General features: G+C 39.2%; 1 protein-coding gene across 1 annotated transcript; it reads left to right on the top strand.

Moving 5' to 3' along the window:
- Nucleotides 1-8,074: 8,074 nt before the first annotated feature.
- TMEM263 (transmembrane protein 263) lies at nucleotides 8,075-23,862 on the top strand. Its single transcript, XM_028088614.2, has 3 exons — nucleotides 8,075-8,302; nucleotides 16,971-17,037; nucleotides 20,927-23,862. The coding sequence occupies exons 2-3, from the start codon at nucleotides 16,977-16,979 to the stop codon at nucleotides 21,211-21,213; spliced, it is 348 nt and encodes a 115-aa protein (XP_027944415.1). The 5' UTR covers nucleotides 8,075-8,302; nucleotides 16,971-16,976; the 3' UTR covers nucleotides 21,214-23,862.
- The last annotated feature ends 1,695 nt before the right edge of the window (nucleotides 23,863-25,557 follow it).

The raw sequence follows: 25,557 nt of genomic DNA on the forward strand, positions 1-25,557 counted from the left end.
CCTTTGCCCCTCCCTCTTTGCCCTCATGCTCTCTCTCTCTAAAATAAATAAATGAAATCTTTTTAAAAAATTGGTTATTTTCTTTTCAATAATTGAATTCCCTCCTTTTTGGAACTATTGGGAAGAGAGAACACTACCTTCAGTGTACACATTATAGCCTGTGCTGTCTCTTCTGACCATGGAGGGGTTAGCAGAGAGACTGCAAAAAATGCAGACCACACTGGGCTTGAGAAAATTCTAAGTCACAGGGAGAGATGAGCCAGACAAACCTTCAGTGGCTGAAAGAAGAAAAGAAGATTCAATGACAGAAGAAATAAAAGAGAATCTTTAAGCAATTATAGACTCTCTGTCCCAGCTCTGGGTTAGGAGACTTGGACAGAATTGTAAAACTGGAAAAAGAACTGACAAATGCTAAAGAGGAACTTGAATTCAGGGCTAAAAATTGGGGGTATGTCAAATGCAGATTTTTCTTTGAAATTCACTATAGCTGAGCAGAAAGAGATGCCAGGGAAATCTGATGATATGGAGTCCCTAACTAGGAATACACAAATTAAAGATGACTTTATGAAAGATATGAAAGTACAACTGGTTGACCCCAAAGACACCAGATATGAAATGCTTGACTCCAAAATTTTTCTCCTTCAGGAAAAAATTTCTTGAATCCCTGTCAAGAAACTTCAGGAAAACAAAGACAACAGTAGCTACTGATGTTGGAAGAGTTGGTAAATAAACCAACCTGGCATGTTGAGACCCTTTAAGCAGACAGCTCTACGGCAGTCTGATGAAGTTTCATACTCACCCAGGGAACTATGAGTGAGGCTGAATTCTGCAAATGAAACTGGAAGGTTTCCAGGTATTATGCAGTCTTCTTTAACTGCTTCTTAGAAGGTGCCTGGAGCACTTAAAGCAGAATGAAGACCCTGGCCACCACTGCCACTGAAGAAAAGGGAAACAAGAAAGTCCATCAAAATGAGGCCTTCTGAGCACTAGTGGGTGATGTCCAGATTGGGCCATTAGCATGGACTGTGAAATTAATCTCAAATTAATCCACCTGTATCTTTGCTTGATCTCTACATAACATGATAGAGGTTATTATAAAAGTATTAGCCCTTTTTAAATCATTCTTAAACTAGATATTTACTCAAGAGAAATGAAAGCATGTTTACACAAAAACCTGGACCCACATTTTATAATAGCACAAAACTAGAAATAATCTAAGTGCCTTTTAATTGGTGAATGGATAAGCAAATATTTTCATCTTCATTCCCTTTTCCTAGGTCTAAAGGAGAGCAGCCATATATGCTCCTAAAGGGCAGCACTTCATAGCATGCCCACTTCACGAGCATCCCATCAGTAACACAACCCAAGTTCAAAGATGCTCATTTTCCTTCTGTTTTTACCTACTTTTGCCTACTTTGCCTACTTGACCACTGTTGGCTACTGGTAGGCTCTCAAAGGCTTTTACCTCTACAGTACAGCATTAGGAAGCTCATTTGTGCAATAAACATGTTCCTGCAAAGCTGTAAATCAGAGTTTTTGAAATCCAAATATATTTTCCCACAGTTCCTTAGTTTCAGGGATGTTTTATCTTAATTTGTGATTAATAATCAGTTGGCAGTGACTTTCAACTCCAGTTTTAAGTTACTCCACTATAAACCAAGTAGTTCCTCATTTGTACAAAAACATTCTTTTAAGATTTATTTATTTATTTAAGAGAGGGAGTGAGAGAACTTGAGCACGAGCATGGGGGAGGGGCAGAGGGAGAGGAAGACAAGCAGACTCCCCATTGACTGGGGAGCCTGACTCGGTGCTTGATCCCAGGACCTTGAGATCATGTCCTCAGCCAAAATCAAGTCAGATATTTAACTGACTGAGCCACTCAGGCACCCCTGTACAAAAACATTTCAATGTACTATGAACTTGCTCTACAAAAAAGAAAGGACAAGTTCTTTCATAATGTGGATTATGCACTAATAATTTATCTTTTTAAGATTTAGAATTTAATTATCAGGTGGGCTACTGTTCTTGTCTTTTTTTTTTTTTAAAGATTTTATTTATTTATTTGAGAGAGAGAATGAGATAGAGAGAGCATGAGAGGGGGGAGGGTCAGAGGGAGAAGCAGACTCCCTGCTGACAGCAGGGAGCCCGATGTGGGACTCGATCCTGGGACTCCAGGATCATGAGCTGAGCTGAAGGCAGTCGCTTAACCAACTGAGCCACCCAGGCGCCCCTGTAGTGCCCGGTGGCCATACCTCATATCTCAACTTTTTTTCCATTTCAACATTTTTCTAAAATCAGGCTTACTGAGATATAATTGACATGCAATAAAATTGCTCCTAAAATTTCTTCAAAACTCTATGAGTTTTATTGTTTTTAAAAGATTTTATTTATTTATTTGACAGAGAGAGAGAGAGAGCACAAGCAGGGGGAGCGGCAGGCAGAGGAAGAGGGAGAAGCAGGCTCCCTGCTGAGGAGAGAACCTGACATAGGGACGTGGGGCTCGATCTCAGGGTCCTGGGATCATGACCTGAGCTGAAGGCAGATGCTTAACCAATTGAGCCACCCAGGTGCCCCAAAATTATGAGTTTTGAAAGATGCAATGTGTAACCCACATTACACGCAAGATACAGAACAGTTCTATCACCCCAAAAAGTCCCTCAAGCCCCTTTGTAGTAAACACTTCCCGACTCCCATGTTACCACTAATCTGTTTTCTTTCCCTACAGTTTTGGCTTTTACGGAAACATCAGTATATAGATATTTGAATTTGCACCTTTCACTTAGAAGAATACATTTGAGATTACTTTATGTTGTTGTATCAGTAGTTTGTTCCTTTCACTGACGAGTATTTTCCATTGTATATACAAACCACTATTTGCTTATCCATTCACCAATTAAAAGGCACTTAGATTGTTTCCAGTCTTTGACTATTATAAAATGTGTGTCCAGGTTTTTGTGTAAACATGTTTTCATTTCTCTTGAGTAAATATCTAGGAATGGTATTGCTGGATCATATGGTAAGCTTATGTTTAACTTTATAAGAAACTGCCAAACTGTTTACTCAAATGTCTCTCTACTATTCTGCAGTCCCACCCACAATGTCTGGGAGTTCTAGTTGCTCCACATCCTTAACAGCACTTGGAATTATTTTTATTTTGACCAAGGAGTAATATTTCATTGTGGTTTTGATTTGCATTTCCCTAATGACTAATGATGATATAATTTCTTTTGCCATCCATATATCTCCTATGGTGATCATTCAACTACCCCAATTTTTTTTAAAGATTTTGAGAGAGAGAGAGAGCACGAATGGGTGGGGGTCAGAGAGAGAGAGGGACAAGCAGACTCCCTGCTGAGTGAGGAGCCCGACATAGGGCATGATCCCAGGACCTTGAGATCATGACCTAAGCTGAAGTCAGATGCTTAACTGAGCCACCCAGGCACCCCAACTAATTCTATGTTTTTAAAACTGGTTTCCTTGTCTTTTTATTGAGTTGTAGGAGTTCTTGATACAGTCATTTATCAGATATGTTCTGCAAATATTTTCTCTCAGTCTGTTACTTGTCTTTTCATTTTCTAAACACTGTCATCCAAAGAGCAGACATTTTTATAAATTAATTTTTTAATGGAACTTTGGGTGTTGTAACCAAGGATCACAAAGATCTTCTCCTATGTTTTCTTCTAAAAGTGTTATAATTTTAGATTTATGATCCATTTTGAGTTATTTTGTTTGTGGGGCAAGGTATGGGTTGACAGGTTGTTCTCTTTTTTCTTGCCAAATAATGTTCAATTATTCCAACATTTTCTTTTCTTTTCACTATCTTTTGGTAAGATTCCATTTATCAGACACTCCATATAGAATCTACAAAAATGAAGGACATCCTTTAGCTTTGGTGTGACAATCTTATGACTAGAGATGGGAGGACAGTTCCCACTTTCTTTGGCAAGAAATGCGTAAGTTGTGTGCTTTCTGCTCCATAGATATGCATTGTATAGGACAGTCCAGAAAGAATTGTCAGTGCTCTCTAGCCAGGGATCACCAGGAACACACCAGTGGTTTAACAAGGGTGCTTATTACTCAATTTCAGTGACGGGAAGCACACACTATGGGCATCAGTGAGACATCTCAGTAAGAGGAAGGACTTATATTTTTAGATTTGTGTTAGGTGATTTAGGGAAATGTGCTTTAAATTGGATGCTGTCAGGAAGCAGGGGTAAGTCTACGATTGAGTATCTTAATAAATCTTTTGGAGAAAGAGGGAAGACTAGCATGACACTAAGGCTGTAATTGGTAAAGAAGTAACAGTCACATTATTTGATATTTTCTTTTTTTTTTTTAAGATTTCCTTCAAGGTGTTTATTTGATATTTTCAGTTTGTGTATTCCATTTGGTGGTTTGGATAGGTTTCATGTTTTCGTCTATGTTCAGACATGGTTATGGGGTAGTCTTATTTTTGTCCTGATCCATCATGATCATGTAGTGGCCTTTTCTGATGTTGATGTTCTCTGAAACTGTTTATGTTCCACAGGTGACACAAAGGCCTAGCTATGCCAGGCCAGCTCCTAGCAACACCAAGACCTGCCTGATAGCACCAGGTCAGCCTCTTGATGTCAGGGACTGCTTTTTTCTCTCAGAATATAGTGGTTGAGAACTTAGCCCTAGAATGAGAAAAAAAAAAAACGTGTTTGATTCCAGGATCTGCTCTTTACTGGCTGTGGACCCTTGGATAAATTATCTAACTTCTATCAGCCTCAATTTCGTCATATGAATATGGGATAACAGTACTTGCCTCATCGGATTATTGGGAGGAATGAGATATGTGCTAAAAACTTGTGTCAAGGGGCGCCTGGGTGGCTCAGTCGGTTAAGCGTCTGCCTTCGGCTCTGGTCATGATCCCAGGGTCCTGGGATAGAGTCCCATGTCGGGCTCCTTGCTCAGCGGGGAGCCTGCTTCTCCCTCTGCCTGCCGCTACCCCTGCTTGTGCTCTCTCTTGCTCTCTGAAAATAAATAAATAAAATCTTAAAAAAAAACTGTCAAATAAACCTTAGTTCTATCACAGAAAAGGTTAAGAAAGCTATTGGGGCACAGAAAGGAAAACCAAGAATAGTCCAGGTAATTGTGCCAGGAAAGTCAAAGAACAGTAAGAAAGTGAGAACAGAAAAGCAAAATAATTTACTTTGGGTGATAATCTATATAAAGCTGTTAACTGTCCAGTTCATTTCAAAATGCCAGGATAATGCAATACATTCATAAAAACATGATGGAACACAGGAAGATATATGGACCTTATACCAAGTGATTTGTCATTTAAATGCATTCACATAGAAACACTGAGAAGAGTGGTCAACAACTCAACAATGAAAACTATTATTGTGCCTATGCTAGGAGGTAGATTCATGTGATGGATAGAAAGGGATTGGGATCCCTTTCAACTTCAATGCCTATAAATAATTTATTTATTGCTTTCATGCTTTTGGTGTACAGCTTGCTTCTTTCTGGTCCTTACTTTTTGAACGCCCCATCTTGTTAAGCATGCAATATCACATCTAATTTCTAGTTTTTCAATAATGCAGAAGGCTCTCTGTGTGTAACCAACTACAGGAAAATAGCGATTTAAGAGACTGGCTAATTGATAAAGGCTGCATTAAGAATTTGTTCCATTAAAAGAAAATTATTGCCTGAAGGCTCCACAGACTCATCATTTTAAGACATTATACAATCTTTCAAAATAACATCTAGAAATGGTTTCATTTTAATAATCTGAGAATGAGATTTCACAGAACAGGAATCCAGACCTGAGTGGATTCAGTCTATAAAATGAAGAGGGCCTGCTTCCTTGAGGCTCCTTCTGCCGCACCAAGGTACCCCAAATCAAGACAGCATCCTTCTGTAGAAGCTATTTCATCATTATCATAATATTTTCATTTTAGATCTAGGGGCGGGTGGGCACGGAGTGGTGCTATTCACTTTTACAAGTTTGAAAACTGAGGTAATAAGAAATGTTAGTGTCAGCCTTACAAGAAATACATGCCTATCTATACTGGTTCTGGTGAACTCACAACCTCCCAAAGAGCTTCCCTCCATCACGGTTGGTTTATGTGCTGGTTTTTAACCACTGCTGTGGATTATAACTTTAACAACTGTAAAAACATACAATCTCCCAGGAGCGGCCTCAGTTTTATTAATCATCCATACTTTAATACTGATTAAATTCTCTTGTAGAGAGAAAGAAGTGAAAGGGAAGAACAGTGTAATTGTCCACTTTGTAATTCTGCCTAGTGTTCACCCTGGGAAAGTTACGTATAAGGACAAAGGTTTCTGTGATAATAATAGAGTAGGTACCAAACTCTTCACATTTTGGGTAAACACCACAATCCTTAGAGCCTGCTAATCCTCCAAATAATATTTTACTTATTTTTATAATTTTTTTTTTTTTTTTTTTTTTTTTTTTTTTTTAGAAAGGGAGGGGAGGAGGGACAGAGTGAGAATTCTAGGCAGGCTCCATGCCGAGTGCAGAGCCAGGCAGCTGGATCATGAGATCATGACCTGAGTGGAAACCAAGAGTCCCACACTTAAGTGACTGAGCCACCCAGGCACCCCCATCCAAACTATATTTTAAAAAAGTGACAATATTTGTTAATTTCCCCTTTAAGTTCTGGAAAACTAAAATATCCTGATAGTCTTGCAGATCAGTAGTCTAAGTGGATTTGATTTGCTGCTTTGATAAATCAGTGACTAGGCTGAAACCATAAACTATCTAGTCCACTACATTTATGACCTGGGTCAAAGTTAGCTTCTTCTAGGGTGTTCTCCTTGGTTAGCATGTCCTTTTCTGAGCCTGGTCAACAGTTACTATTCGGTTGCATCACCTTGATTATTTTGCATTGGGAGGGGGTAACATTTTGTGAGGTTACTGACTGGTTGCTTCGCGTGTGTTTTGTCTTGCTGACTGGCACGTGAAGGAGGATCTCAGACTTCTAAAGGAATTCACATTTTGGAAAGCCCTTTCACACCCACCACCTCTTGATACTCTCAAAAAAACCATGATGGACTGCCTGTCCTCTTCACGTTAAGGTGTGGAAGGAGGGGCAGAGAAAGGTGAGCGGGTCCCATTTACCTAGCTGAGCAGCCTCTGAGCCCCACATCTCCTTTCGTCCCCACAACACCTGCAGTTAAGAGTGAGACGCCTCCCATCGCCCAGAGCTCAGGTGCAGACAGCGTCGTCTCAGCGCTACCCGCTTCTCCACACCTTCCACAACGGCAGGCAGAGAGCTTCTGCCACGGCGGGGAGGCGAGAAGAGGCACCCTGCTAGTCAGCAGGTGGCGAGGGAGGGGCGCCACGCCAGGTTTCTAACTTCAACTCACTTCTCTATCCACTACCAAACACCCCCTCTCCTCTTCGAGTGGTCTGGCGAGCCCTCAGCACCAACCGCAGCGGTTCTTACTGCCAATTCCGGGGCAGGGCAGCTTTATAATAACGTCCACAACGTCTCTGTCACCTGGACAGTAAGGGCGCGTCGAGAGCCCCACATTGGAGGGCTGACAGAAGGCCCAGCTCGTCACTCTCCTGAAGGGAAGCAGGGAAGGGAAGAAGATTGAGGCCCAGGGGCTAAGAAAGAGCCCGAAAACTGGCGACCATTCCACCGTCCCTAGGGCAAAGGTTCTGAATTCCAACTGACCGTTACTCGCCCGCAGCGGAACGAAAGCTTGGAGAAGCCGCCGGGCGAGGGCTCGAACCCTGACGGCCGCCGCCAGCGCGTTCCCGGGGCTCCGCGCCCCTCGCCCGATCTGATTGGACGGCGGAGGAAAGGGGGCGGGAGGCCCCAGGACAAGGCGCGCGCGCAGGCAGGCCAGGGGTTCCCGCGGAGGCACCCAGGGGGCCAAGGGGCGGGAGCAGGCCGCGGGGCGGGGGGGGCCCCCGCGCGTGCGCACGTTCGGAGGCGGCCTGCTGGGGGCTGCTGGGAGGGCAGGGCAGTTCGAGAAACGGGTGGGCGTGTGCCGGGTGGGCGTGGGAGGGGCCTGGGGTGCGCGTGCGCGTCGGAGCCGGAGCCGCGGGAGGAGGCGGGAGCTGAGGAGGCGGCGGCGGAGGGGGCGGGTCGCGTCCGGCGCCACGTCCGCAGCCAGAGGCCGCTGCTGCCGCCGTCGCCAACGGAGTCTTCAGGCTCCAAAGCTTGAGGAGGCGCCTGCCGAACCCGCGACTGCCCGGGGCTGTGCCAGTCGCTCAGGCCGCCGCAGCCCTCTTCGGTGCTGCCCACTCCCTCCGCCCAGCCCCGGCTCCAGGCGCCAACCCTCGACCCCGGAGGTGAGTAAGTGGGGCTGGGAGGGCGGGGGGCGCTCTCCTGGCTTCCTGTCCTCCTCTCTGTCGCCTTCTTCCGTTAGCTCTCCTGCACCTCACCACCCCCGGGCCTGGCTTGCCCGAGCGGAGCCTTCTGGGGGGTACTGAGCGGGAAAGGGGGAGGGGCGGGACGATGTTGGGGGCGAACGGAGGTACGCTGGCGGGGTTGTTATTCTTTACATGTCCCGGACTCCCCAGCGGTGGTTTGTGACTGGGGACGCTCCTTGGAAGCCTCCGCTTCACTTCTTAGCTCCTTGGGTGTCAGGCTGGGGGGATGGGGGTGGGAGGGCGTCAGCAGCTTGGGAGAGGAGAGGAATGCGGCTGGGGGGCTGTGTGCTGGGCTTCCCCACCACACTAACTCCTGACCTGTTGATAAACCGCTCCCGTGGGTTCAGGCACACAAGCCTTGGTCCCAGTGCTCTTCCCACGTAGGAAGGCTCTACTCTCACGCCTAACCGAAAGCTGAAACTGGAATGGAGAGAGGCGCTGACGGCGCCAGGGGTGACTGGGGATCGATGGAGCACCCGTCGGTGCCATCATTGCCTCCCGAGTCTAAATAAAAACCGTGCCTGCTATGCACACGCAGCTTCGAGACTGGTCCCCAAGCTCCCACTTCCAATCAGATCCCCGCCTAAACAGATCGCCTTTTCTATATGAGAAGACAGAAATTCTGGAACCCTATGGGAGTGGGGGTGTGCTTGGTGTACAACGTGGAGCAGAGGGAGGAGGTGCTGAGCTTAGCCCTAGTCACGGCTTCTCCAGGGTCATTTTCTGCCTCTCCTGCCACGTCACTCCCTCTGCTAAAGAAAAAAAGAAAAAGACTTGCTTGTGACTAAAGAGATCAGTGGGGGGAGAAGGGGCCGCTGGGAAAGGTTTAGAAACACCTGAAGAGGAGAGTTATTACTTTATTACGCCCTTGTGAACGCTTGTGCTAATTCCAAATGAAAATACTTTATTTGCTATATGCGATTGCTTAACCTTTAGAACATCCACTGGTGTGGCTGCTCTAAGGGGCTCCCAGGAATATTGATACCACATCAACAGGTTTGTGTTTGCGTGTATGTGGGCATGCCTGCTTTTTCAAAGAACTAGGGAAGTAATCTTTAATAAACCTGTATGCACTCTATTTTGACTTTTTTTTTTTCCCACTTTTGTTTCTTTAGTCTATGCTATGGCAGATGTACCAGAAACCAAGTTCAATAAAAATGTGTCCATATATAGAGAATATCATTAGAAAAGTTTAAGGATAGGGGCGCCTGGGTAGCTCAGTCGTTAAGCGTCTGCCTTTGGCTCAGGTCATGATTCCAGGGTCCTGGGATCGAGTCCCGCATCAGGCTCCCTGCTCCGCGGGAGGCCTGCTTCTCCCTCTCCCACTCCCCCTGCTTGTGTTCCCTCTCTCTCTGTGCCTCTCTCTGTCAAATAAATAAATAAAATATTTAAAAAAAAGTTTAAGGATAGATGGGAAAGTTTCTGTGTGTGTGTGTGTGTGTTTAACTTCAGGAAAATCTTTACCTGTCTTTGTTTCAGTCATTGAGTACTTGCTGTTTTTGCTACTTCCTGAAGATATCTCACTGGATTACATATAAACACCTCCAGAGTAGGGCCTTCACATGCTTGTTCTAGTTGTAACCTCAGTGCCTAACACAGTGTCTGACATGGTAGGGACACAAATATCTGTTGAACTAATGAGGTATAATTTAGTGAAGATTACTGATGTACTGGTTATCTGGTTTGATAGCTTATTGTAATTCTGCTTAATGTTTCATTTAAAGGCAACACTTAAAAAATTGCCATTTTGATACTCTCAGTTGTTACTGTCACTAAGGTGGTCGCTTAAGACAGATTACTTTTTCTTTCCTGCCAGATTCAGTGCATTTCTTGTAGCCTGTGTTCTGTTGATTTAATGGGCAGGGGCCATGTTTAAAATCAGCCTGTTCAGGATAGTTGGTTAACTAGAGAAACCTAAACACAGTAAGCTGGTGTTTTAATATACACTGCTTATTGGTGTATGTGTGTTAAAGTTCTGTATAAATGTATTTTTGAAACTCCTTGTAGTTATTTGGCAAAGAAGCTAAAACGGGAGTGAGGATGTGGCAAAGTTCCTATATATAGAATGTGTAGAAGAATTTAGCTAATTCATTTATAGTCTTTTTCTTATAGGAAATTGGCACTTACTATTTAATAACAGGTTTTTGAAATGGCTTTGAAGGTAAACTGTTGTGTATCGTATTTTGTAGTTCGGCTTCATGTAATGTGTTAGTGTTATTTAACTTCCTTTGGTACACAAAGGGGTGTTTAGCCATAGGCAAATTTGTGCACTATTTTCAAAGTTTGTTTTCACCATTAATGAAAACTTTATCAAATGGTGTAGATATCCACAAACAACAGGGATTCATCTGTTTTCCTTAAAAAAAAAAAAAGATTCCTAAGAGGCATTTGTTTACTTATTTCTATTATTGGAAGAAATTACCCTCTAGGGAATAGTGTTGTTATTAATCCTTGCTCAATATACTTGCCAGCTGCTATATCTATGATACTATTGTACTGAACAAGAATTATTTCTCCTTGGCTTAAAATGCCTAATGTAACTACTGGTGAATTGTAGTCTACAGTGAAGAAGTCTTTCACATTTCACAATTTCTTAAAAAAAAAAAACAACACTTATAACCAGTTTTAGTTGGTAGTCTAAATTTCGCATGATAGGACCAAGTAGTAAAACTGATTTATGTCCATAGAATAAGTTCAGTTATTTGTCCTGATCTAAAGGCTGTTTTCTGTTTTTATTGCCTTCCTTAGGAAGGTACTTTTTTTTTTTTTAAAGATTTTATTTATTTATTTATTTGAGAGAGAGAGAATGAGAGAGAGAGAGAGAGAGCACATGAGAGGGGGAAGGGTCAGAGGGAGAAGCAGACTCCCTGCTGAGCAGGGAGCCTGATGCGGGACTCGATCCTGAGACTCCAGGATCATGACCTGAGCCGAAAGCAGTCGCTTAACCAACTGAGCCACCCAGGCGCCCAGGAAGGTACTTTTTTAAAAATAGAAACTGTGTATTATGAATTCCTAGAGAGCAGATAATTTTGGGGGTTTTGCATGAAATAAATTGATAAGTCCCAAGAAAGTGTGTCCCCTTTGGGGTAAACTGGAGAAGTCCTGTGTATGCTGAATCACACTGAAATCTCAGAGCCTGACAGGGTGTCTTGGCACATAGTAGGGACCCAAGTATATATTGAACTAATAATTCAGTGAGTTTAGGGCAGATGGTTTGCATAGAATTTAATAATTTTGTTTAAGGATAACATTTAAACGGTCATTTTGACACTTTTCCTGCCAGTTGTTACTTGTCTCCATGTGTGTACTTTTAAATTTTACAAGCAGATTATTTACCTTTCCCAATTTTAAGAGATTAGGAGTGTGTTTGTGTTCAGAATTACCAATTTAAGAAAAACAAGACCCCTGTAATGATGACCATGAACAGGATGGTAATACAAAAAATAGTTCTCCTTAGTGATAAAGTGGTAGTATCTGTAAAGAGGTAATATCACTAAAAGTTTGGCACATACATGTGTGTAGGTGTTGGGAATGATTTATGTTAGTAAAAAATACAGGTGGCATTACAGATAGTTAAGGATTTTAGCAAAAATACTTTTTACAAGGTATTTGATGCCTTATGACCAAATTAGGAATTTAGAAAACAACAGTATTTCAAATACTTGCAGCTTTTACACAATTTTTATTACCCTGAGTTCTAGAGGAATTTTAATACTACATACTTGCTGTTAACACCAATGATGTACAAGAAACTCAGACATTAAAAAATATGTATACAAAACAATCCCTGTGGCCTCTTAAGATTTCAGAGCCCTCTAATACCAAGTTCCTCTCCTCTTCTAGCTTGGCAGGACTCCAGATTTTCTGTTTTACTGTTTATTGATAATCCTGCTGGTAACTGTCACTAACAATATTAAATATATCTGTGGATATTTCTGTATAATAGTATCTAGATTCTTACATTTCAAGCTCTTCTACCAAAAATACACCTAACTTAAAAGCAGAATAAATTCAAGGGGGGTTGGGAGTGTGGTGGGCTGGGAAGAGAGAGCTGGTAAATCTGAGAGTATATCCTGAAGAAGTTCCAAGCAAGAATGAAATTTCTTGAGAGTCTGATTATCCTAAAAAATTCCCAAGCACTTTTCAATTAGCTTTTTAATTTGTGTATATTTAAACACAAAAAGTATTTTAAGTTACTGTGTAGTAAAATGCATGCATCATACCTCTCCTGGTTCTTGAAGCCACTGGCATACTACTGCTTACTCTTAAATAAGAACATTTGAAAAACACAATTCCAGCTTAAAGTATTTTTTTAACCAAAAATTTGGACCATATATTGGTATGTATCTTGTGATGCTTAAAATTAATGTAGATACAGATGATAATTTTATCCCACTTATTCCACAAATACTGTGTGTCAGCTTACAACAAAAACATATTCTAACAAAATGATAAGAATATAAATAAGATACTCAAATTGCAAACTGACCAGGGAGAACAGCAAATGAGTGGGGGTCTTGAGGTGTGGAGTTGGGGGAAAATAGGACAACTAGGCAGGCCACAGGAACCTTATCCCAACCTTAAGCTGGGATATTACCTGTAAGCTTCCTGGAAGTCAGAGGGAAAAGGGAGATATCACATCTTTCTTTGTATCTTTTAAGTAGGAAAGTACATAGATCTCTAAGAGAAGAAAGCATTCTAAATCTGTTGCAGAAACAAAAGTTTTTCTGAATACCGCTAAAGAAATTTCTTACGTGGAGCTCCGTATCAGAGCTATCGAGTGATATAGTAGATAATTTCTTTACAGTGCAGTACAATGTAGTAAATAGCCTGCATAAGGCTCTTTGTCAGGGTTTCCTTACTAAGGACATAACCGAGAATTAAACTCAGTGTTGTCATTTTCTTCAAATCAGCATTTTGTGATTTAAGTATGTTGTTTTTTAGATCACCTTGATTTGAGGATAAAAACCTAAAAAAAACTAGGATAAAAACTAGGTAGATGAACTACATAATCTTTGGAAATACGCTTTTTGAATATCACTGATTTCTAAGACTTAAAATATATAATTTTCTTTAGGTATGAAAGCAATACATGTTTATGGTAGGAAATTAAAATATAGATGTTAAATGTAGATTTATATATGTGTATCTATATATAAAGGGGGATGGTATTTTTCTCTGTAGCACACTCTCTCTCTGTCTCTGTCTCTTCTCTCTCTCTATATTTCTACTCCCTAGTGGCAGTCTTTTTCAACATTTTGGTATACTTTCTTTCAGTCTTTTCATGTGCATTTAAAAAAATTGGATTATATGATACATGCCTTTTATATTCTCTGAATGTAACATTAGCATTTCCCCATAGTATTTGGTCTTGATAAATTATTTTAACATCTGCCTTGTATGTCTCTAGGAAACTTATAAATTCATCTCTTGCTTTCCACGAGGCTATACTCACTTGTACACTTTCACATGTATTTTGTATTTTGTTTGTTTTTGTTGGCCTTTCTTTCACTCACCTCTTAAATATGAGCAGTCCAGTGAAGGTTAGCAGTCTACTTCTCTCTTCATTCTTTTCCTTGATCATATCACCCATCCCCCACATTTGTACCTATCACTTCAAACCACTCTCAGGGCCTCAGCTCTAACTCAGACTTCATGCTGAATTTCAGACCCTTTAAATCCACTTGCCTGCTAAGCATGTCCTGTAGATGCCCTGAAGGCATTTCAAATCGAGCTGTTCAAAAACAAGTCCTTTCATCATACGTATAGTCAACAGTAATGTATTGCATGCTTCTATTTTAGAGGGTAGATCTCATGTTAAGTATTCTTGCCACAATAAAATAAAAATTTTAAAAAGTCATCTTTTCTCAGGTTTCTTGTCTCCTGTCCCTTGTCTTCATCATCTTTGTCTACTTAGTTGCTCACACTAGAAATTTTCCATCCTATGTTTTCCTTTTATCTCATATTAATACCCAAGCTCTGTTCTACTTCGTACAAAAAATTCAAGTATTTGTCTATCATACATCTGGCATTGAAAAAGGCTCTGGGGATGGAGCAGTGAACAAAACCAAGCCTTGTTCTCATGGCGCTTACATTCTAATTGTGGGAGACACAAAGTAAACATGTATTTTTATATATAAATATTTGATATATATGATATATATATATAAATCATATATATTAAGTGAAAGTAAGAGCAATGAAGAAAATTGAGCAGGGTTAGGTGAAAATGATAGGGAAAGGAGTAGGAGGGTGCTAATCTAGTGTAAGGTGGTCTGGGAAGATCTCTGTTAAGGGGACATTTACATAAAGAACTGAAGGAAGTAAGGAAGCAAGCCATGCACGTATCTTGGGGAAGAGCCTTTCAGGAGAGGGTGAGCAGGGAAACCCGTGTTGCTAGACTGGTATAAGTGAGAGGCAGAATGGAAGGAGATGCTGTCAGAGTATTAGATGTCAGGCCTCAACTCTGGATTTTATTCTGAACAAAACAGGAAGCAGTTGTAGGGGTTTAAGCAGAGTGTGACACGGCCAGACTGAAGGAAGAGCAGAGGTAGAAGCTCAGAGGCCAGTTAAGAGACTTTGTAGCAGCCTAAGTAAGAGATAAGATGTAACTGAAAGCGGTAGCCGTAGAGGTGATGAGAAGTGGTTGTGTTCTGGATTTATTTAGGCAACAGAGTTTACTAATGATTAGATGGGAATGTAAAAAACAGGAAATCAAGGGTGACACCTAGGTTTTTGCCCAAACATTTATTTATACAGGAAAAACTGGCAGAGATTAAACTGTTTATTCTATCTCACTGAACTTCTAAAGTAGCCACTTACTGTATTTAATCTCTCTGTCCTTCACCTGTTCTTTTTTTTTTAATTTTATTGTAGAAAGAGCAAGCGTGAGTGGGGGAGGGGAGAGGGACAGAGGGAGAGAGAGAATCTCAAGCAGATGCACTGTGCGCAGAGCCTGACATGGGGCTCAATCCCACGATCCCCGGAGACCATGACCTGAGCGGAAATCAGGAGTCAGCCATTTAAACGACTGAGCCACCCAGGCGCCCTGCCTTCTTCATCTGTTCTTGCTTCAGTTAGCTTCTTAAAGCACAGATCTAACGATGTTACTATCATGGCTCCTCTTTGCCTACCCATAGAAGGATAAAGTCAATTCATATTACATAGATGAACTTGCAGATGTCTTTTATAAAGCAACTCTAATCTTTTGAAATGGTGGTCTTTTTCTTTTTTAAATTACAAGATATATGTGGGAAAATAATTTTTTTAAATTATTTTTCTTTCTATTTCATTTTTCTTTTTTTTAAGGAAAATTAATTTTTTTAAGGGATTCTGATTTAGGAAAAGGTAAGTCTTTTAGTTGGGATTTGTGGGATATATACAGAAAGGCAGTTTTGAAATGTATGCAATTGCTATCACACCTGTTTTTAAGTAAGCTTTATGCCCAGTGTGGGGCTTGAACTCATGATCCTGAGATCGAGTCACATGTTCTACAGACTGACCCAGCCAGGCACCCCCCATCACACCTGTTTTTAAAGTCCCGTTAACATACGTAAGATGTATGTGTGTATATAATTTCTCCATATTTCTGTACGTGGTATGGTGGCATCTATTGATTGGTTGATCAGCCAGGTGATCTGGATTTGTATGTGTATGGTATACAGATCCTGGGAACACAGTGGTGAACAAGCTAAACAGTCTCTCCTCTTGGAATTAACAGTTCAGTGGGGAAGAAGGTGGCTCCACAGTAGTTTTTCATAAGGAAGAGATACACATACTCTGTTAGGAATTTCTGCATATTTTGTTTTAAATTTGTTAAATAGTATTCTAATACTTGTAGTATTGGACTAGTACTAGTATTCCAGTCTTGACTTGTTTTAATCTTTTCTTAGTCAAGTGAATGTAAGAGCAAATATTTTAAGATAGTAAAGGAGATTGGGAAAAGAAAGTTTAACTGTTTTTTTTTTATCCCAGTGTAGCTTATTTTATTTCTTGGGTTCTTTTACTACTCGTACCAAGGGCGTAATCACATATGTATTTTTTCCATACATTTTGAGTTCTTTTGCTACCTGTGTTTGTAAGAGCTCTAAAAACAACAATAAAAATGTAATCAAAGTCCATCTCTTAATGATTCAGATTGGTGATGTCATCTTTATAGGATATCATGATTTTTAGAAAATTTTCAATAGAACATGTTTTTTAGTCATAGTATAGGTTTCCTTAAGTCTGTTCTGAAATAAATTACAGTTAAGTTAACCAATACTCTGTAGGAGGAAGCACTTAAGATTTTTGTCTGCCAACCCTGACTTTCCAATTTTCTTTCAATTATAAGCATCAGTAACAGCATCGGAAAGCTTGTACTATGCTTGGTTAGCTCTTTGGTTGGTGTTTGAGATAAGATTTATATTGTCCGCTAGTGTAATTAAAAGTATTTCTTAAACACCACAAAGTAGGAGAGAAATAAGATGTAGTTTCACAAGTGTTTTCAAATGTTGTTTATCTGAATAAAGTTAAGTCTTAATTAAGCATGTGCTAAGAGGTCGTCTCACAGGTTGAGGTTATAATGAAATGTGTATGTGTTTTTTAGGAGATCATGAATCAGGCAGATAAAAATCAAGAACTCCCATCATACCTTAGTGATGAACCACCAGAAGGTGAGTATGCATCCGACATACTAAGAATGGAAACAAACATCCTACTGAAATAAAATTCTGATTGTTTTTATTAAATTTAAAGTAACAATCTGTTTACCTTGTCAGTGAATATGTTCCAAAAATAATTGAAGATAAACATTTTGAGCTTCTAAGAAGAAAGCACAGATATTGCTGAATGGGGACAGCACGCAACTGTTTTATTATATAAGATCTGTTCTTTTGCTACTCTTTTATTAAGACCATTTCACAAGTTAGAGTACCCTTTCATTTGTAAAGAATGGGTGTAGGGTGCAGAGGAAGGATGGACTATGTTTTTTTTCATGTCATGCATATAAAAACTCAATTCAAGAGGCACTTGAGATTTGTTATTAAGCTGTTATTTATCATTGGCAGTTCTTCTTCCTGTATTAATACATGGTCTTAGGGTCTGCTTAAATTTAAATTCTCTTTTAGTTTGAAAATTGTGACATCATACGTCCTTTTCTTACCTAAACTTCAAAAATCCTTGAAAACGCTAACTGCATATGTGAATGTCTTGATTATATACAGAAAATGACTATAGGCATTTTCTATTTGTGGTTTTGGTATAGAACATTATTAAACTTAAACCAAATAGTAATTTCCTTTCACAGCTGCATGTTTATATAGGACAGTCCTAATAGGTAAGATAGAGAATCAAAGTGAAGAATAAGGGATGAAGTGGCCAGCAGAGCAGACTGGAGTTGCAGACAGACTAGTATCTCTGGGAAGAGGGGAGAGCTGGAAGTTGTGACTCTGGGTATTTTATTTTCTTCCCAATTACCCACTGTCCAGAATTTTCTTCCTGTATTTCTTATGTTGGTATTTCAAAAATGAAATTGCTAGGAAAACACAATGAAAAATTTGTACTTAAGCCTAAAAGAAGATGGAGGTAGGTAGGTGATTAGTTTTAGTTTGGTGGAAGAATAGCCTGGAAAATTATTAGTTCAGCTGTTTTCTTGACTTATTTTTTTAGGTCTAGAACCCTAGAGTTTTGAAAAGAAAAGTTAGGGCTTAATGAGAAAGTTGATAAGGACTTTGTAGGAATAAAGTCAGGAAAGAGAGAAAGACGGCTCAGGAGCATGCTTGTCAAGGAAGAGAAAGTGCTTTAGTAATATCTTTATATGGCAACCTGCTAAACCAAAGTAGTTTGCAGAGCAGATGATTTATATGGTGGTAATTAAGAGCACACTGTAATTAAAGAGATCAACAGCATTAATATTTATCTGCTTTGACTAAGAAAAATTGTCTTCATTAAATGCATGTGCACCAAATTTCACATAGCAGGATAATCCTAATGAGGGTATTCAGCATGAGGCAGTTACCTGTTTTATCCTCAAGTCAGGATTTTTTTCCTTTTCCTAGTGTTAGTGACCTTAATTACAAAAGAATTACCAGTTATGTAACCCTTTTCATCATAATTTTATAATTAACATATTCAAATGCTTTTCCACATCTTGTCTTTTATTTCAGCTCTTATATTAAAAATAATTTTATTTTATTTTATTTTTTTTTAAAGATTTTATTTATTTATTCATGAGAGACAGAGGGAGAGAGAGAAGCAGAGGGAGAAGCAGGCTCCCAAGGAGCAGGGAGCCCGATGCGGGACTCGATCCCAGGATTCCGGGATCATGACCTGAGCCGAAGGCAGATGCTTAACCATCTGAGCCACCCAGGCGCCCAAAAATAATTTTATTTATTTCAGAGAGAGAGTGCATGTGCTCGCACAAGCATGTGGGGGTGGGGGGACACAGAGGGAGAAGCAGACTCCCTGCTGAGCAGAGAGCCTGATGTGGGGCTTGATCCCAGGATGCTGGGATCGTAACTTGAGCCAAAGGCAGATGCTTAACCAGCTGAGCCACCCAGCTACCCCTAGTTAAAAATTTGTGTTAACTATGCTTATTACTCAGATAGCTTCAATTAAGAATTTGGTTTTTATAAATTTAGCCATTGCTATATCTTTGTGAACTATTTTGACAGTCAGTGATATTTTCATACTTGTGATATGATGTAAAACCTCTAAGCGATGGAAGGAAAATGTTTATGAAGGTAAATTTGTGCTATATTAGAAAAGCTCAATTTTCAGAATTTTTTCTCCATCAGGTATTATCCGTCTCCCATTGTTGTCTTCTCTGATACATTCTGCTACGAGTTAGTAGCTTTGGTAGTCCTAGTTGGGCCTGTGTACCCAAGAATTTACTTTTCTTTGTGTGAGTTGTACCTTTTCAGTGATTAAAGCCTGAACTATTTAGTGACCAAGTAGTTTTCCACAAAGTTTAGAAAAACATAAACACCATTGCTTATGTGTTGTTGCTGCCTAAATCATTAGATTACAAAGGAGAAAAGACCTGGGTTTGTTTGAGGTTGATACAAGCAAATTTTTATGAAATCTTACTGTTAGTTATTTTACGCTTGAGTTTGAGGTTACATACCAACTTGAATGACTCTATTCAAAATGAAGCAAATCAGAGAACGAACTCGTGACTTTATAAATAAATCTGAATTTTTCATACTGATATTACCTTTTCTGGAGTAAAAGAGTTTTTACAGACTAGATGTTTAAATCACATACTCTCTCTCTCCTGTAAGAATTACTGATGCAGTGAAAGTATTAAGCATAGCTGTAGTTTCTCAACACTACAAAAAATGATTTTAGGTAAGTAACATGATTTTAAGATATGAATAATTATCCTATTTTTACATGGCATTAGCTCTTTAAATACATTATTAAAATGCAAATAGATACCCACATATATTTAAATTAGTGGTTCTCAAACTTTCTGGCTTTTCCACTTTTAAAAATTGAGGACCCCAAAAAGCTTGTGTCTGTTGATATTTGCCATATAAATAATAAAAACTGAGAAATATTTTATTCATTAAAAACCCCAATAGACCCATTACATATTAACGTGATTAACAGTTTTTTTTATTTTTAATTTTTTATTTTAAAGATTTTATTTTTCAACAGAGAGAGAGACAGCGAGAGAGGGAACACAAGCAGGGGGAGTGGGAGAGGGAGAAGCAGGCTTCCCGCGGAGCAGGGAGCCCGATGTGGGACTTAGTCCCAGGACTCTGGGATCATGACCTGAGCCGAAGGCAGACCCCCAATGACTGAGCCACCCAGGCACCCTAACATAGTTTTTAAAAGCAAAAAAAAAAAAAAAAAAAAGTGAATAGGGTGGGTGACATTATTTTTGAATTTTTGCAAATCTCTTTAATGTTAGGGTTAATAGAAGACAGCTAGTTTCTCACAGCTGCTTCTGTTTAGTCTTTTGTGTTACTGCACATCATTTAGATTCTGGAAAATTCTGTAGACTTGTGAATGAATGTGAAAGAATAAAAGTGAAAGGATAAATGACATGTTAGTATTATTATCAAAGTAATTTTTATCCTGCAGAGCCCCTGAAATGGTCTTGTGGATACCCAGGGGTCCCAGGCCATACCTTGAGAACCAGTGCTTTAAATGAAGAAGGTTGTTTCAGTGATGATTGAATTCTGTCAAGGAAATGAAGGCTAAATATATTTATCTTCTTATTTTTTCATGCTCCTTTTAGGATATAAAGATTATTAACAGCAACAAAAGTGTAAGTCAAGGAAACACTTAAATTTAGATTCTATTTTATGGAAGTTGTCTAGTCCCAAAAGCATTTTTCCTCATAGATATGAAGACTTAGCATTGGACGAAGGTGTTTTAAAAACATGTACAACCATAGCTTTGAGGGAAGAGGTTTTTAGTGTCTTGATCAGTTTGTATTTATGTGGCTCACCTTACCAAAACAACCTCCTGGTTGTTAGGAAGTCTTAGGGTACTTGACTTGTACTGCTCTTATAAAGACTTATATTTGATGGTCTTCATATTTTCTCTCATTAGGTTCAGTGAAAGATCACCCACAGCAGCAACCAGGCGTGTTGTCCCGTGTGACTGGCGGTATCTTCAGTGTTACAAAGGGAGCTGTTGGTGCCACCATTGGTGGTGTGGCTTGGATTGGTGGGAAGAGCCTGGAGGTGACCAAAACAGCTGTTACAACTGTGCCTTCCATGGGAATAGGGTTGGTGAAAGGGGGCGTGTCTGCTGTGGCTGGAGGTGTTACAGCTGTTGGGTCTGCTGTTGTAAACAAAGTGCCCTTAACAGGAAAGAAGAAAGACAAATCTGACTAAAATATGGAGATACACTCGCTCTCCACAGCATTATGATGCCAGTGGCATTGAATTGCTAAATTATGGACTACAACCAAGTCACCTGTTTGGACGTTTATCTTCTAAACTGCTGTGTTGAAAGTATTGATGACTGGCTTTTGTCCAAAAAGAAGAGACCAATACTAGCACAGTGTATGAAGGTTTCTCATACTTAAATTCCAGCTTTTTATCTGGTAAAATGTTACACTTATTCAGTTGTAACTGAAGATATGGTATATTTGATATTTACTATAAGTCTTTCAGTTTAACTAAAAAATGTGAAAGTTGAATTTAGTTGATGATCTTTACAGTTCCATATGTATAATGTGCCAGGTAACTCATTTGCCCCTTAAGAAGGGAACCTTGAACTACATAAACTGTACCTTTGATGTGCCTAATAGTTTCAGATGTCTTAGTTTTTTTTATAACCATAGTTGATTAGGCCAAGAGGCATTCTTTTCTTAAGCTGGTAAAAGTAGCAGGAATTTAGAGAAATTTAAAAGAAGAGATAAATGGTTTTATGATACTGAGTGTTAACCATCTTTTGTTAGATACGCATTACATTAATTTAATCATTGATGCCTTATAAAACATCTTTTCTAATACCCTAAACATGTACAGTTATTAGAACTATATATGGATTCTTTTAAAAATTGTTTGTGAAATTAGTTTTCCCTCTTAAGAATCTCAGGAGTATTGGGGTAAAGGCATTTCTTGCTCTCAGTAGTGCTTGTAGGCATTTTGTTAACTGTCAGTGTAGTTACCGGTCAAGGTTATGCTTCAGCCTGGTTTCATGCTCCATCTTTAATACACCTCACGGTGCCTAAGGAATATTTCTTTGCTGGTCATAAGCTATCTTGGAAGTTTCATATTAAGGAGGAACAAATAATTTTAAATTCTTAAGAATCACCTAAAGCATCCAAGATATAAAAAAATCTTCACGCCAATTTTATCTTTAGGATGGCTTAAAATGTTAGCAGTACCCCTTTTGAAAAACACAGTAAAAGCAGCCAGAGATATTTGGGAGCTGACTTTTAAATCGAAATGAAATGGGCTCTACAGATTAGTTTTGAATGTAAAGTAGTAAGTGCTGTCAGTGGTTTGTAGACTTTTAAAATGTTACCTTACAATCCTTTGAAGAAGTCGTAGACTTTGTACCATTTCCAAGTCAATTTCAGGCAGGGAATTGAAGTTTTTTATTGTGGATGATAAGTGTGTCATGTCTTCTTAACATGTCTCATCATGTCTCATTCATTTTCAAAGAATATGACTTAGCTGGAATTCATCTTTTTATTTCATACTCAGTTTCATAAAAATTTTAAAAGTGGCACATATATATTTGGCATTCCTCTTAAGTAAGGGTTATAATCCAAGCCTGAAAAATCTTAGTTTTCTTTATACTTCAGTCTGGAAATTTGCCTCCATTTTGCAGAATTTGTGTGTGTGTGTATGTGTGTGTGTGTGTGTGTAGGAAAGGAGGTGATGCTCTAGAGTAAATAAGTCAGAATACATCCTTGAGAACTTAAAACAGATCACTCCAACACCCAAGGCTTATAAATGTTTGTTTCTAAACCACTAGAGTTTTACATTAATAATGTGGAACAACAAATGGATAAGAACATAACTTTTAAAAGCTTTCATAAACACCAGTAGGGATCTTAAGCAAACATACAAAGGTTCTCGAACCTACCACTACATAGAAAACTGAGAAGTTGTTGAGTTCATCAGAAATTAAATGGTCATTTATTTCATGCACTATGATTTAAGGTATATTTGTTGGTATATCTGGTCAGATGTCATAATCAGCAAAAGGGATTTTTAAAAGAAATTCCAAAGTTAATAGGTGAACACTAAACAATGATCTAAATAATGGTATTGGAGAACTTGTTTCCTGCTATTTGAAAGAAATTATTGCTTCATTACTAGTTTATATTTCTAATTTATCTTCTATAGTCATAGGCTCTGCTGTGCTTTGTACCTGAATTTCTAAACACAGACTTTAATTTACTGTGTGCTTGCATATTTATTTTCAACCTTGCTTGTCTTTAAAATTGCTTGAGGAAAAATGGTTGTCATTTCTGCCACCTGGTAGAAAAGCCACCTGGTACATTTTATCTCATCAAGTTTGTTTTAAACTCTGGACTATAACTTTATTCAGGGGAGGCTTTTGCAAGGATGGCAGAGAAGTGTACAAATGAATGGTTAGTTATAGAGGTTCTTGTTGTAATGAACTTGCCATTTGATGATATGTACAGCTGTACACTTGAGTCTTTTCCAGTTTATTTGTGTAGACTAGCAACTTGACCTGTGAAACAGTACTGGTTCACTTCAAGAAACTTAAGGTTGATACATACACTTGGAGGCGTCTGTTATTCAGTGTATCTGTTGAGTGGGTATTTGGCACAATGAGGATGCACTTGTGTGACCCACTTGAATGACTGATCTAATAATGTTGACATGGATCCTGTACTTAGTGAAATGTCAGATGAAGATGACTGGTGATTAATAAAATTCTTTTGTATTAAAGGAATGGGAAAAGAATACATAAATCTGTTAATAAAGCACTATGATCTGCAAAAGATGAAATGTTTCATAAAGATCTAAGGAAATAAAGGAAATTTAAAGGAAAAACAGGGCAGTCTTAGAATTTTTATAGTTCAGAAAGTACGTAGTCAGTTTTTAATTTTTGATACTAATGCACAAACATGACAAAACATCTTTGAATATGTATTTTGATACCAAGACAATGAAATGCAAATATATTTTAGTCAACTCTGATGAAGATTAAAAATGCAGATTTTTAGGTTTTACCCCAACTTTCTGAATCTCTGCAGGGTGGGGCCCCAGGACTGCAATTTAACAGCCTCCACAGGTGATTCTTGTCTACAATTTGGGATCTGATGGAGAAGTAGGGAGCACTTTACTCTGTCCTAAGTAACTATGGAACCAACTTGCACCCCTCACTAAACACAAGTGACTCAAAGAGATGGAAACCAGTTGGAGGAAGGTAGAAAATGGATATATACTGGGTATCTACTTACCTGCCAGAGGCTATCCATACATTATCTGATTTAATCAGTGCTGGGTAAGTACCTCTTTTTACAAATACGAAACAGGCTTTCCGTGTTAGCAATTTCCCATTATCACTTTTGAATTCGAGTAAGTCACAACTTCTCCAGTTAATATCCAGAAACATAAATGGGGCTACTCAGTAACTAGTATTTCATTCTGCTGTTGGCAGTCAGTGCTGACTATACACTTGATTTCCCAGGCTAACTTGAGTTCCCTGGAAGTTTTATAGGTAATCATATTTATTTTGGCAGCTAATTACATTTTGTCACAGAAATGAATTTAGTGTAGTTATAAACTGTTGAAATAATTTTGTTATTTGAGCGTTTTTTTTTTTCACGGAGGAAATAAAATCTGACTCTAGTGTTTTATGTAAGGCTGTCTCTCCTTGCTACATTGTTGAAGATTTCAAATTTTATTCTTAGGAAGACCTAAATAAGAATGCAATCATGGAAAAAGGCAGAAAGGTTCAAGGGCTAAAAACTAGTGGAATAGGAATTGGTCTAAGGGAAAATAAAGTCCGTAGACTATGTTTGGCCATGAATGTGTATTTTCTAAAAATTTAATCTTGTCAAGTCAGAGTAAGCTACACATGTATTTCTAGAACTGTGACTGCCTCTGGTTTTCCACGCCTGGACCTGAGCACAATTTTGCTGATGTACTGACTAGGCTTTTTGCAAATGGCCACTCAACCCTGCCAAACTTTCTTATATACCTTGTATGTTCATTTTCTTATTCCTCAAAACAACACTTCTCTTCTCCTTCCAGCCCTCCTGCAGTACTCCCCTCCCACTCTACTGCCCTTTGTAAGAGGCAACCTGACAGCAACTCTCCTCTCACACCACTTAACCCCATCACCCTGCCTGCATCCGTCCCCATGCTCTGTGGACCAGGACTACAACCTAAGTCAGTCCGCTTTTACTTCCTGCAGGATATTCATCCTGCAGTTTTTCCATCTCATCCCTCTCTCTCTCCTGGGTCATATTCATCAGCATATAAACATGTTCTGGTATTTGCTTTCTTTAAAGAAAAATTATGCTTAATCCTACAACCATCATTTTCCTGCTTCCCTTTGCAGTATTGTTGAGAAACTTTATAGTCTCTGCATCTTACTTATCTCCTGTTCTTGAGACCCGCTCCAGTTGCCTTTTTACCTTCTCATTGCACCAGAATCGCTCTCGATAGGGCCAATGATTTCCTTTTTGCCAAATCCACTGGTCACTTTATATCTTAGTTGACCACCCCATGGCATTCAGT

Source organism: Eumetopias jubatus, unplaced genomic scaffold (genome assembly GCF_037043125.1).
Source record: "Eumetopias jubatus isolate StellerSeaLion01/CBP00866 unplaced genomic scaffold, mEumJub1_p1.0 scaffold_8, whole genome shotgun sequence".
In the NCBI taxonomy this organism is placed as follows: domain Eukaryota; kingdom Metazoa; phylum Chordata; class Mammalia; order Carnivora; family Otariidae; genus Eumetopias; species Eumetopias jubatus.